Consider the following 14,963-nt stretch of genomic DNA (forward strand, 5'->3'; position numbering starts at 1 on the left):
CTTAATTTTTTTTTTATAAAGTCCAAGATCGATACACATTTTGAATGTATATCTTAGTGATGTGATTTGTATAAGGTATAAAAATCAGACTTGAGTTATAAAAAGCTATATTTAACAAAAATCTTCTTCATGCAGGGCCGGGAGGGAGGAGGGGGTGTTAGTGCGCTGGAGGGAGAACTTAACTCAGTAACACTGAATTTCTGTAAAACTGCATAGTTGCTGCCAAAGTCTGTTATCAGTAATGGGTACTTATTGGCACTCACAAAATAATTGTTACTTGTAGGTCAATGTTTAGATTTCATGATTTGATACGCTTACATTTTCTTTTTAAAAATAAAAAGTAAATCAGTCTCACTTCCCTCCTGTACTACTTTACTTCTCGTTACTGTGACTGGTGGAGTGGGGGTCTAGAAGGTGATGCCCTTCTGCAATTGAGGAAATGTTCATGGGAGCTTTCACGTTTTTCACCTATGATGTGGACCATTTTCAGCATCTCTTTTGGCTGATGTTAGCAAGTCAGCAAAGGTAATTGAAAGCTCAAGGAAAAGGATTTATTAGTTTGTATACAAGACAACAGACTTACTAAAGGCAATCTCAAAAAGAGGAGGCAAAAATAGTTAATGTTTAACTGAATTGATAAAATGTCTTTTGTATTGCAGAAAAATTCATGGAACATATTATTACTTACAATGAATTTGCCGAAAATCCAGGACTCATAGACAATCCTAATCTAGTGATAAGGATTTACAACAGGTAATTTCCCATTACTATAAAATGTTTACATGTCCTATAGCTTTCTTTTTTTAGTAATACATTTTAAAAGTACTATATCTTTCAGTTCCAGTTCTAACTTGTATTTCCAGATGTATTTTGTATTTGTGATCTTTTGCTCATGCAACATGCCTTTGAATTGCAGGTTAAAGTCAGATTTGCATCTTCTAAAGCGAGATCTTGCAGTATTTGTCACTAACAGTAAACAGTGTGCATTAGGAAAACTATTTGGCCTGAAGCAAACATTAATTGCATGTTTTATGAGCAGCCTACAACAAAAATCAAACTTTATTTTTACCAAGCAAAGAGTATGTTGCACACTAATGAGTTATTTCTGCTGAATTCAGTCCTTATTGTAGCTTCTCATCAACACTATCTCCTTAAACCAGGTACTATAACTGGGCATTGGCTGCACCCATGATTCTCAGCTTGCAGGTGTTCCAGAAAAGTTTGCCTAAGGTAAACTAACACAAACTTGTACTTTAATGCAACTTGTATGTATAGTAATACAGAACTATAATTTTAATATTTTTGTGTGTGTGCGTGTATGTATATATGTGTGTGTATACACACAAATTAACTAAACTAAACATTTTCAGGCTACAGTAGAGTCTTGGGTTAAAGACAAGATGCCCAAGAAATCTGGAAGATGGTGGTTCTGGCGCAAGAGGGACAGCATGGCTAAACAAGTAATTGAAGCCTATTTTATCTTTTAATGGTTATGTGAATCAAAATCAGATGTGAAATTTTGCTCTTAACTGCATCAGACATGTGCTGATCAGATCTTTGGCAGTCAGTGCTGTAAACTGCATGTTCAATTATTCATCAATATTATGTAACTATTTAAATTCCTTTTGAGGTTTAGAGACTGAAATATCACTAGTAACATTACCAACTAAACACAACAAATTTGGATTGAAGGATCTTGGGGCTTGTTTAAATGCCCTGCAGTTTGGACTATGTGGATGTGAATTGCAGCATGTGCTAGCATGCTACACTGTAACTCCACTGTGTAGATGCTGTTGGCACAAATTAAATTACCTAGTTTGTGATGCTGGGTACCTTTTAGTTCATGCCAGCATCCACATGAGGGAGTTACAGCACAGCACGCTGTAGTTTACACCCAGTAGTTCCCACTGCTGGGGCATGTAGACATAGCCTTTATTTCAGGCTGTCCTCACTGTAAACCATCAATTGTCGTTAAAACTACTTTTCAAAGAAGCTGCAGTGTATTTTGGGAACTTTTGTGCAAATAAAAGGGAAATAGAAAAATGGGCACAGTGTTCTATCAGTCTGCCCCTTACATAATTACAGTACTCTCATTTTGACTAGCTATTTTAGGTTGATTTAAGCTTTCTTCCAATACTTTGAACATGCGTTTCTTTAACTTCAACACTTTTTAGAGTTTATTTTTAGTGAATTTAATGTTTCTAAAAGATGTTGGATTGAGAGCCTTGATTGCCACAAAATGGTCAGTAGCAGTACCAATTTCCATCATACTCTCCTGCACACATGCCACAACACCAAGATTGGAAAGGTCCACTTCTTCTAAAGATGGGTGTTGCCAAGCCCATTCATGATCTCTTAAGTGCTACTGAAAAGGCTGTAAATTTTAATAGCAATTTCTATTATAGGAATATTTGCCTGCTAGGATCAAGACCACTAAACACTAGTCTTGTACTGATTTGATCCTTTCTTTTTTAAGACTGTCATAAGCAACTTGGTTGCAAGATTTTGACCATAGATGGTGCACCAAAAAGTGCCTGATTAGAGCATTATTTACATTAATTAGTATCTGGGCTACAGACTCCTTCCTATTTTCCTACAAAATTAAATATTTTGAGGAGAAATGATCTATGAAAGGATCTCTTATGAAGTAGTCCCCATAATGAGCAAGTTTGAGTATCTCATACAGATAGAGTAGCAAATTTACTGTTTATATGATAGCTATTTGGTTATGTCTGAAATTTAAATTAGTTCTTGTCAGTGCAGATGCCTAAAATGTTGGTATGTTCTTGATTCTTGTGCTATCTTAGCCACCAGAGGCAAAGGAGGGGAAGTCTGAGGCACAAAGAACAAATGACCTGCCAGCAACTACAAAAGAACAAGTTAATAGCAGGTGCGTTCCTGTCTGAAGATTCCTTTGCAGACTCAATAGTGTCATGATTTTTAAAGAATTCAATGGGGATTTACTGTGGGAAGAAACGTTTCCTCTGAGCTACTAAACAAAAACAGATAGTTTTGGCCAACACTTCCGCAAGAAACTGTGTGGAAGTAAACAGTTTAGGCACTAGCTATGCATACTAACTCCTTAAATCATATGAGAATATGTAGGTGTATGGTGTCTGTTGGTCTCTTATGATAAAATCCTAATGTTCATTGGTGGATTTGCACAATATGCCCCCTTTATTTGGTAACCTACAAGAATCAAAACAATAAAAATAGTATTGAATGTAATGAGTCAGTCACCCAAGAAATAGTTGAGGACTAGTAGTAAACAGCACAAAACTTACTTCTGTCTAGTGCTGGCTGTTAAAATAAGTCCCCATAATGTTTTATTCCCCTCGCCTCTCTTCCAAGATTTTAGGAAGGGATGAGAGTAAGGTTTAAGAAAGTATCTAAGTGTGCTATGGTGGTAAGAATACCCCAAGAAACTTAAATGTAACTCCAATTATTTTAAATCCTGACACTTCAGATTAATTGGCAAAGAAATAAAAACATACAAGGTAATCTTTAAGAGGTTAGCCACTAAATTGTGTAATTTATTAGCCCACCATTAATCTTTGGTTCTCAGAGAGCTGTCATTAAGAATTATTATAAAGTACTGTCCAATATCCCTCTTCATCTGTGGTGTAACTAGTTCAGTAGCACAGCAGTAGTGACAAACAGGTCTCACGTCCCTACCCAACCGTAGTCAGCTCCAATGTAAATAGCATTGTTTCAAGGCTTCACCAATACCAAGATGTTACAAGACTTCTCTTCCAAACCCTACTAGCATACACTAGCCCTGGTTTGACACATGCTAACTGCAAACCTCACTAATCTGTAGTTGAGTTTACCATCGTAGTGTGGCTTAGCCAAATTAAGATGGTGTGGGCATTTTTTTAAATTTTTTTTCCCCAGAATACACATTCTATCCATAGATTAAATCTGTACACCTCAAGGGCTAATTTTCTCAAGGCCAGTGGCAAATCCTTGATACAAGCAGAAAATCTTGATACTTATAATTGGTCTTACACATACGAGAAGACATGAGTTTTAAGCCAATACAAAAATTTTTCTGCAGCTTACTTTTATTTTGGTTGATGTCATATTAGGCCGACAGAAGATGATTCTTCTAGTGATGAAGAGTCACAAGAGCTGAAAGAATCCCTAAAAATAGATTCTCTCCCAGTGGAACATCCAAACCATGGGAACACTATCTCTTATAAGAAGTCACTTAGACTGTCTTCAGACCAAATAGTAAGTGGTATATTTTTGCATGTTGCAGCTCTGATAAGTGTTCTATTTTTTTCATATTGAGTTTTTCACTAAACTTACTACAGTAACCATTGAACTTAAGTTTCTAATAAAAATAAAGTAGGACCAGAATCACTTATATGGGGTCCCACATTTAGCACTTTGGACAAGGAACAACCGGATTTAAAGGACCTCTGCTTTCTTGTGCTATCTAGGAATGCTGCAGTCTTTTAAAAAAGACTGTGTAGTTCTGTGCTATGATGAAAAATCATCCAGCAAATATAATCCTGGTAATTGTAGTCCATATTTTTTCTGCAGAAAATAGTCAAACCGCTATATCAGGACATTGCTAAATAACATGTTATATTTTACACCCTCTTATAATTCCCATGCCCCTGACTCTTATAACTGTCCAGTTGCACATATTTGAAGCAGTGCGCAGGAGTCCTGTCCAATTCTGAGTGTGATTCTTAAATTTTAACTCATTTTAGATGCACTAATAGCCCAAAATATTTGATCATTCTTTCTCATCAAGGCAAGAATTTAATTTCCATTTCTGTCCTTTTAAAGAGTGACATATACAAGTAGAAAAGGATAACATCACATAAAGCCTGCATCCACATTGGCAAAAGTGGGGATCCATAACTTATCAGTGGTGTCACTTCACCACAGTCGCAGGAGTGGAAGCTGCAATGCAGTCAAGCCTCTGATATTATTGTTGTGTCCAGGCTTATTCTGAATAGAATTAGATGACACAGTGGTAAAAACACTACAGATTCTATCAGTGGAGCTCCACCAATGTTGAATTCTGGTCCCATTTTTGCTAGTGTAGACAAGAAACAAAACAAACTGTTTCTCTCTAGGTAAGGAAGAGGCACAGATTAGTATTAACAAAAGATGGCTGAGCTCTTCTAAATTTAGATATTACAGATGGCCTTGCATAATTAGGTCCTTTTCATTATCATCTACTTGGATATAATTAGAAGCTCTAGAAATGGTATCTTTCCCAATCTTGTCTATGTACATCAATGAAAGTTAACTCAGTAGTAAAGAATAGCAAGGATTTTTCAGGAAGGAGATGTACATTGATTTTTTTTTTTTTAACCAGAAGATAATTGCTGATGTATAATAATGCTAAAATAAAATTGAGGATAGGTTCCTTTACTAGCAGAGGGAGAAAGTTGAGAAATTACCAGGATTGTTTCTTTTGGTAGGCAAGAGGGTGGGTTGTTGTATCTGGATAGTGCACCAAGCTAACATTGGATTCTTGTGAAATGGCTTTAATTTGAGGACACAATAAACATATAATTACAAATTCTATTTAATCTGATCACACAAGTAGATGTGTATGAGCACCCACGACATTTCCTGTAGCTCTTTTGCTATTTATAAACTCTTAACTATGCAAAACACTTTAATAATTTTGGTTTATTTTAAAGGCAAAATTGAAGCTCAAAGATGGTCCAAATGATGTTGTGTTCAGTATTACAACCCAATATCAAGGTACTTGCCGCTGCGCAGGAACAATATACCTCTGGAATTGGAACGACAAAATCATCATCTCTGATATTGACGGAACAATAACAAAGCAAGTACCATTACATCATTTTTGCTTTTATTTAAATTTTGGGTGATATTTGTTTATAGCACCCTCCTTTGAAGAGCTTATAAAGAGTGATTCAAAGGGAGCTTGAATCCAGCCTGTCCTCTAAATTTACATCATAGTGAGAATCCCAGTGAAAGACTGCTGATTACAGTGTTCTTCAGTGTTTTGACTGTAATTTGTACTTTTACTTACAGTAATCTATGATGAGAGTTTGGAAAGAATATAAATGTAGCACCGTTGGCTTGCAGTGATATTCTGGATTTTTTCCCCTCCAGTTCAGTGGGTAGCTTGAGACTGGGTATAGTGGCTTGCTATTGCATAGTGGGCTCACTAATGGCTCAATACAGACTAGCTACCAAAGCTTTGCCGTAACCTCTAGAATCTGTTGCACAGAGTTTCTTTGAATCTTCCACAAATATTTGTTGCAAAACAAATTCAATGACATATTTTTTTAATGCAAAATCTCTCCTTGTATACTTAGTTCCGATGGTTCTTGTTTTTAGGTCTGATGCCTTAGGACAAATTCTCCCACAGCTTGGCAAGGACTGGACCCATCAAGGCATTGCAAAACTCTACCATTCCATCAATGAGTATGTATCTTACTTTGAAGCAACCGGGTATTTGGGATTACTGACTAACAGAATTAAAATTAATCAGATTAACTGAGTTTCTGATTTAGACCACCTTTTCATGATCTAAATAATGAAAAATAAGTTGTCTGCTACAAACTAAATTATTTTACATTAACAGAACTTTCTAAAACACGTGCTATTGCTTTGCCCATCAACTACCACTTTCCCTGGTAATTTGGTCTTTTCCATTGTATTTCCAAGGAATAGATTCAGATTTTAGTTTTAAAAATTGTAGTTTTATAACAGAAATTCTAAAGACATTCTTAACTGTTGTGCTGGTTGGGAAGCAGAATTGTAACTGTTCCTCAGATTGCAGTGAGTGTCTGTTATACGTTAAAAGAATCATGAAAACACTTAACTATTTTGTAAAAGTTATTTGAAATGTAAGTGTTGGGCCTAAACTGTGTGCTTTCAGCTATTTATATCTTGCATAATTTTATACATGTACATTACTGAACTCCAGATGTACATTAATCCTGCTTCTTAAAAATGTTCAGTTCTTTAAAAAGCATAGAGTCCAGTAATCTTTTAAATTGTTTAAATTTGTTAACTTGACAAATATCTTTTTCTCTCCTGATTTGGTCCTTTGTGTGGCAGACACTTTTCAAAAACATATTGACAGCACCATTATTCACCAGCAGCCCTGGGAATAGTATTTAACTGCATTTAGTATTGTGCCTGAGGGATACAAGATGAGTAATTGTTTGGGGATATTTCCAAATAATTTATTTTTAATGGATTCTTTTAAGTTGAAGTTTAGAATCATTGCCTTGACAGATTCGATTTGAGGCCGTGGAACCTTCATGTTGACCTCAGATAAAATGCAAAGGGCCACAAGTTGCCTCTTCATGCCCATTATTGTCAATGGGAGTTGGGCAGAACTTCAATATCTTATGCATTGGAAGCAGTAATCTTGGCATTGTGGGCCAAATTTCATCAGGCCTCTAAAAATGCAGTTGCATCCACTTGCACACACAAGACCAACACAGTGTTCATGCTCAAATGCAGCTTTTTTTCATATGAATAGACATGCCTGCAAAATCTGCAGGAGCATTTTTAGAGATTTATTGAAAACTCATTGTTGTTCAGCAGTTCTGATGTGACATACTGTAACCAAATATTTTTGCCTACAAGCAACAGCAGAACATTTTAATATCCAGAAATGGAGTCCTTATCTGCAAATACACATTTAAATAATTGCTATAACTGATAGAGGGGGTTGAATGAGAGTTGGATATAGGTTTGTTTACAAAATTAAATTTTTTTTGCCAATTATCCAGAACCACCAGGTTGTGCATAAATCTAACCTGTAACAGTGTGATCTTAGTACTTAGTATCTGCTCTCCTTTTCCCTTCTCTATTAGGCTTGCTTTTTGAATCTTTAAATTATTACAGACTCTTCAAATTAGGGACAACCTCCTCTACCTGTGCATGGTGAGTGTACAATGAGGTTACTCCCCTAATTGGTGCTTCTAGGCACTACCATAATACAGGGATCTTGGCAAAAAATTTCTTTGGCTGGAATATAAACTAAGCAGAATATTCTTCCGTAGGAATGGCTACAAGTTTCTGTATTGCTCTGCTCGTGCCATTGGAATGGCAGATATGACAAGAGGGTACTTACATTGGGTGAATGACAAAGGAACAATCCTACCCAGGGGCCCCCTGTTGTTGTCCCCCAGCAGCTTGTTCTCGGCCTTTCATAGGTAAGCACATCGGTATTTTATTGGCAATTTTATTTGTACTAAGGAGGCAAGGAAGTGGGCGGAGATAAATAGAAAAGGTGTGAGGAACTGAGTGAAATGGCTGCTTTATGAACTATCATCATGCCGTTGTTCTTATTTTTACCCCTGCAAACTGAAGAGGGCCCATGGCTTTATTATGACTCCCTGAAACCATTTGCTGATTCCGAAACGTTTCATTTGCAATGTAACATTTGTGATCATATGCATGTATTAAAAGCTGTTACAGCAGGTAAAATGTCAGTCTGGTAAAGGAGGTGTTTGTCCACTCCTCTCCCTCCCATCCTATGACTGACACTTAACATAGGGTTCTGTACGTATCAGTAAAATTCTGTCCAGAGAAGTATGGCTGCAAGAACTGCAGAGTTGAACTTCCACAAGCTAATCTGGATTTCCCAGCTTTTCACTACCACATTGCGTGATATTAGAACCTTGGGAATTCTACATTGTAACAAGAATGTAATGATTAATATTACTTCTTACAAAGAACCCAGAAATGTTCAACCTTCTAGATTTGTTATCTAAATATCTGAGACAATCACTGTTGGAAACTTCAATAGACTAATCATGTGTCACTGATGATAGCTAATTAAGGTAAATGTAATATAGTCTTAAGAAAAGTAAAATAAAAATGAACTGACACAGTAAGTTGCAGCCAGCAGTGGCCCCAGTTCTACCACTAATAGTCACTGGTAAAACTGCCACTGTCTTCAGTGGGAGCAGGACTGAGAGTAGGCCTAATGTGTTCCTACATATTCTCACTTGCCATTTTTCCTGATCTGCTTAAATGATCCTCTGAGGTGGCAGAGACCTTGTCAGAGCAGTTATGAATTTGGTATGGCATGAAAATTTACCAGCCCAAATGCAGAATCTGTTGACCTGCATTTTACTGTGATTGTCGGTAAAGGAAAAAATGAGTTATGTTTTATTGGTCTTGGGCAAGTGGATTATTTGTTTTTTTTGTTGTTGTTGTTGTTTTATTTTTTCTTTTTCTTACAGCTGGTACAATATCTGTACATTGGAAATTTCAGCCACACAATGTACTGTGAGAATGCAAACACCAGTTGAATAGGGGGAATTACCCCTCTGAAATGGTGATTTAGGATTCAGTGATTGTGTTCAAATTTTATTCTAGGGAAGTGATAGAAAAGAAGCCTGAAAAGTTCAAAATCGAGTGTTTGAATGATATCAAGAACTTGTTTGTGCCGAATAAACAGCCTTTCTATGCTGCTTTTGGAAACAGGCCCAATGTAAGTCTGCACCTTTCTAATTGAAGGGTCAAAACACCCAAACAAATTTTATTTGTGAAGCAAGGGAAATAAGAGGGTTTTTTGGTCCTTTTAAAAATGTAAGAAGGAAATTGAACAGCTTTAATTTATTAAACACCTGATGACATTTCCTTTTTATGGCCCAGTCATACAAACACACTTAAAAATAACTTGGCTCGTGCAAGCTGTTCTACTGGCTTTGGTGGAACTACATGTATTAGTGAAGTTACTCACATGTAAATGTTCTCAGAATCTGGCCTTTAATAAATATAACATTCCATCCTTTGGTGTTTCTGCAGTGGTGTTCACCACGGTATCGGAGAGCCAAAGTTTATTAATTCCATAGCAACTTAATGCAGAAACTTTCTTCTTTCACACAATTCTCACTTTCCTCTCTCCCTGTCTTGTCTTCAGCCACACAGATGCTGAGCCCTGAACCAGCAAGGAAGGGATGGGTCCCAAAAGTATTGCTTTTCCATTCCAGAAATGGAATATTCCCCCAAAGAAGCATTTTGTTGTTTGTGGCCTAAGGCCTAGGAACAAATCTTACTTCCCAGACTCTGGCTGGAAGTTCACCTTATTTGTTGCTGTATATTCTAACCCGTTCTATGCTGTCTAAGGTTTATGGCTTCTAAATATGTCTGATGATTTGCATGTCGTCTTTAACTTTTGACGAGCCAAATTTCAATTACTTCAATCTGCTTTTAAATGTATTCATGTTCTTTCTGTAAAGTTTTTTTTCTATTGAGCAATGCTCACTCACATAAGGGAATCTGAAAGCTGAGTAATAACTTCCTTCTGCACCACTGTTCATGCTTTCTGCAGGATGTATTCGCCTACACGAAAGTGGGAGTCCCAGACTGCAGAATATTTACAGTGAACCCAAAGGGTGAACTGATCCAGGAACAGACAAAGGGAAACAAGTCCTCGTAAGACCACTTTTATTATTTCAAATGGTCAGAAGAAGTGGGGGAGGGCTGAGCTTCAAGCAAGGCAGTAACCATTGTAACAGTGATGCTATAATATGAAATCTTATTATATTATATTAAGGAATTGTGTGAAATCCTGCCTACTAGAGATCTTCAGCCTCAGCTATGTACTGAAATGTATTCAGAAAGAAAATGTAAACTAACAAAGTAAAGTGGAAAATAGCTTTTGGAGGAACACTGCCTCTGTCGGCTTTTGGAATTACACTTCTAAAGCTGTGCAACAATAGATAACCATCTTCTTTTTCTAATGTAGGTATTTCAGGCTAAGTGAGCTTGTGGAACATGTGTTCCCACTGCTCAATAAAGAACAGAGTTCTGCTTTTCTGTGCCCGGAATTCAGTTCCTTCTGCTATTGGCGACAACCATTTCCTGAAGTGAACATGGAAGACCTAGCCTGAACAGCTCTGCTCACCTGGAGATGGGATTTCATATCCAGTCATTCAACTTCAGTTTAAATGTGAAGAGAGAACTTCTTTTCTGGAGATGCTAATTTATACATTGGTACCATGAGTATTACTTAAGACAATACTTTAAGTCTATGGGTTTGGCACAAACAAACAGAATGCAAAGTTTCTGTATCTCTGACTTTGCTTGACTTTTTAAGGCATTTGCAATCCGCCTATGTGATAGCAGCGGTACTGAGACACTAGATGGTAACACAAAGGTGGAGTTTTTGCTGCATCTTTGCCTTTCCATAGATACAAAACTTACCTTAAATATAGACCTTTTTGTATATTAGTCTCCTTAATATTTTTTTAAAAAAGAAGCCAAAAAGTGCATGGAAGCTGCCAAATAGACTATCAGCCATGTTATAGCAGTTATAGACTAATTTTCAAATTGGTAATTAGGCCATTTTAAAAAGGAGTAACTGTCTGAAACAAGTATGGCTCCATTTCTCATAAACAAAATATAGAAAATGTCTTAAACATTAACCACCTGACAGAAACTGAAGCTATAAAGTTCCTCCTTAAATGTAAATAGTATTGTCACATGTACAGTCTAGTGTATATTAAAGGTAGAGGCTGTGCTTGTGCAGCAAGGTGCCACTCATGTTAACTCTGCCTCTTACATTTTTCTAAACATACAGTGATTTGACCATTTTATGAGCTTATTGCTTATTTTAGATCCAAAGCTGTCTTGAGAAGTTTCAGTATGCCTTTTGATTCTTGAATGACTTTTGTTATTCCCAAGCTGCAACCTTCCATGTCAATTTTCAATCCAGAGAAAGTTGAGGAAAAAGCTTTACTGTAATAGCTGAGAAGTTGGCATTTCTTTACAGTATTGAAATGCATATATGTGTGCACAGTGTGTAGGCCAGTAAAAAGCATGTACAGATTATATTCAGGGAGTTGTCATTGAAGAAAATTATGTATTTAATTTTTTTAATTGAATCTACTGCAGGCCTTTCCAGAATTCTGTGTTAAGGGTTTTCAGTTGTTGAAGCAAGTACTGTGCAGCAGTGAGCCCCCACGTGTAAGGTTTGTGTTCTGAATGTTGTATAGCAGAGCAGAGCAGAGCCAACAGAGTTTTCAGGTAAATGACAAGCATTGCTGTGTGGCCATTCCTTGGTTTCAGACCAGCGCCTATAAATTACTGTATTATGATAACTGCCTCATAGGCCTAATACTTACCAACTCCAAAAGCAGTTTGCCTGCAGTCTTCACTGGGTATCCAAAAAATTCTTGAAGGCAAAGGTTTTTCCTTTTGGTTTGTACAGCAAACTTAGGAAGGGTATAGTATTATAAAGCTGGAGTGAAATTCTGTGCTGCGCCTCTTAGAGGTGCAGAGTGGAATTGAGAATGTTGACCCTAGGCTGTCAATGAAAACAGCAGTTTTGTTAGATTTTTTTAGAAGGAATCTTTTATTTCCTTTGTCAGTCTGAGAATTCTCCATGTGAGGTTCTAACATCAGGCGCTAGCTCCAGTCAACTGAAAAACAGATTCACTGAATATTTTTGGATCAACATATCATTTGAAGTAGGTTATTTCTAATGACTAGCTCGCAGCAACTGGAATTATAAGCAAGGAGGTGAAGTTGCAAAGGGGACCTGGCTCTTTCGTGAAGGAAAGGAAAAAGCGAATTACATCAGTTTGAACTTTGCTGTTCCATATAAACAAATGATTTAAATGGCAGCCTCATTAGAGTATATGGATTTCATGGTATGCTAATACTCATTTCCACAGAAAAGTTGGCCATTCCCCAAGTCTACTTAGTGGTTAAGTAGATGGGACTACATTTTTTTCATGATCCAAACAAATGTCTAAAGATGTTGTTTTATAAGTTATTAGCCGCAACCATAATTGTACAAGGATTACTCAATCAAGAGCCCCAGTCTTTGTCTTTAATGGAAGCAGTAGTGGGCTGCAAATGCTATTGCTGGTTTGTTTCACAGGTTCAGATCAGAACGGAACATGGCCTATTTTATAGATCACTCCACTGAGTAAAGGCTTATAAACCCCAGTCTTTAAAAGCCCTATAGCTGTTTTTATTTTCTTTCTTGGTTTCTTCTAATAGGGAAAGCCATTTCCCAAAGGGTACAATTTTCATAAGTTGCTTTGAAAATCAATGAGATACAGGCTATTAAGTTCAAAATTTTCCTCACGGTGATGGAAAAAATCTTTCCACAAAAGGAATGGACCTGGATCTCCTAGATCAGTTCTTCTGTAGTAGTCAGAATTTCCTTCAGCACTTTTAGCTCGTTCTCTGGTGGCCTTGGCTTAATGCAGTTTTTTATTAAGTACTTGATGAAATTCCAAATTGGGCAGAAGGCAAGAATGTGGCTGCATCTTATTTTGCTAGTTTTCTCTTAACCTAGGTTTTCATGTTCTCTACAGTTTGACACATGCAGTGATGAATTCTGTGCACTTTAAGGTGGGGGACAGGGTAAAATCAGCATAAAACCTGTTTTAAACGACAAACTGAATAGGGTCAAATGTCTCCTTTAAGCATCAGTAGTTTAAATTAATGTGAGCACTTGGATTGTGTTGCAATTTTGGGGTGAATTTTTGGCATTTAAGGATTTCCAAAAAGCTGCTGAATATATATACTGCCCTTCCACTCTGTCTGTGATGGTTACAATTCTGCTACATAGTTTTTGAGTCTTCCTGATATGCAAATTGTTTTTTTAATTTGAAACCAACTTGCATTTGGAGCCCTACTCAGATTAGATGGTAATATTACTTTAGAATCCATTTTGAGGACTGAACTTGGTTGTTCTATGCAGACCATTACTTACATACTTAGGGAGGTAAAATGTCCAGTATTCCAAACAAATTCTAGAAAAGACATCTCATTAGAACTGTCCAATGGTAGGTTTGTGCTACAGTATTACAATATGAAGTGGATACATTAGAATTACACATTAGTCTGCTTCCTTTATTTTACCTTAGTAGAAATAGATGGTTTGAAAACAATGTTTGTGCTAAGCCTATTTCAGATCAGCACAAATTAACTCATTCTTTCTGTGAAAGAGAGGAGCTTTTAAGTGTGTGTACACACACGCACACCTCTTAAGACTGTTGTTGAAGATGCAGATCCCCTTTGCATTGGAACAGTGTTTGACACCATAAACTTCCAGAGTATTTATCTGGGGATAAAAAAGGAACACTGCAGTTTACAAATGGGCAGTGTCCAGTGGACTGACCAGATCTGTAGTGATTAAAGATCGTAACTTAGTCACTTGTATGTATAGAAGTAAACATTTCTGGATTTCTTTTTTACTTTCATGTGTTTAAGCTTGTACTTCAAAAATGTGGGGCTTTTAATCTTTGAGTATAGAAGTGCAGGTGTGATGCTGGATCATGTATTCTTAGCCTCGTGACATCATTATACTGTTTCTAGAACATAAGTCTTCAACTGGAAAAGTCTTAACACTTAAATCAACTAAATTACATAACTTCTGACAAACTCTCAATCAGTCTGGCAATTGTAAGCCAAATGGGTAAAAAGATACATTTGACATTGTATTCAGGTCTCCTAGAAATAGACTCCACAACATTTGAAGGAGGAGTTTAAAAATAAGCAACTAAATTACAACTTCATTATGAAACATTAGACATGTCTAGTGAATTTTAGATGCCTTTGAATTGTCACTTTTGCCTAAGAAAGTTTTGTTTCCTATGTTAAATCCTGCTAAGCAGGATGAAACTCTGCTTCATCGTTTTTTTTAAAAAACAAGTGTTAATTATCTCCAGATGAAAGCTGCATTTTGATTTGTTTTTAAGGGGAGGGTCAGGAGAACTCTTTATTTCATTATTAAATTGAGGACATGTGAAATAGTTGATTGTTAAACCACACAATCACTAATAAGTTAGTGTTAAATTGTCAACTCTGTAAATATGCCAGTACAGTGGTCTTTGTAAAGACTGGACTGTCTTTGGGTAAATAACCTACACTTTGGTGCAATGTTTATTGGTGTTCAAAACAATGTTGCCACAATAAACAAACTTAAATTAAAGAATTTTCTTCTCTTTATTCTTTTTAAAGAATGAAATTGG

General features: G+C 36.5%; 1 protein-coding gene across 2 annotated transcripts in view; it reads left to right on the forward strand.

Annotated features, from left to right (window-relative positions):
• The window catches only part of LPIN2 (lipin 2), a 62,679-nt gene extending 50,705 nt beyond the window's left edge, over positions 1-11,974 (forward strand). For both annotated transcript variants that reach the window (XM_024201585.3, XM_024201584.3), the window contains exons 10-20: positions 660-753; positions 1,161-1,230; positions 1,371-1,460; positions 2,808-2,890; positions 4,089-4,233; positions 5,670-5,818; positions 6,340-6,426; positions 8,022-8,174; positions 9,346-9,460; positions 10,304-10,407; positions 10,721-11,974. In XM_024201585.3, the coding sequence (XP_024057353.1) occupies positions 660-753; positions 1,161-1,230; positions 1,371-1,460; positions 2,808-2,890; positions 4,089-4,233; positions 5,670-5,818; positions 6,340-6,426; positions 8,022-8,174; positions 9,346-9,460; positions 10,304-10,407; positions 10,721-10,865 (1,235 nt within the window). In that variant the 3' untranslated portion in view covers positions 10,866-11,974. The remainder of the gene's footprint in view (positions 1-659; positions 754-1,160; positions 1,231-1,370; positions 1,461-2,807; positions 2,891-4,088; positions 4,234-5,669; positions 5,819-6,339; positions 6,427-8,021; positions 8,175-9,345; positions 9,461-10,303; positions 10,408-10,720) is intronic.
• The last annotated feature ends 2,989 nt before the right edge of the window (positions 11,975-14,963 follow it).

The sequence above is a fragment of the Terrapene carolina genome, unplaced genomic scaffold, assembly GCF_002925995.2.
Source record: "Terrapene carolina triunguis isolate 2854851 unplaced genomic scaffold, T_m_triunguis-2.0 Scaffold58, whole genome shotgun sequence".
NCBI lineage: Eukaryota > Metazoa > Chordata > Testudines > Emydidae > Terrapene > Terrapene triunguis.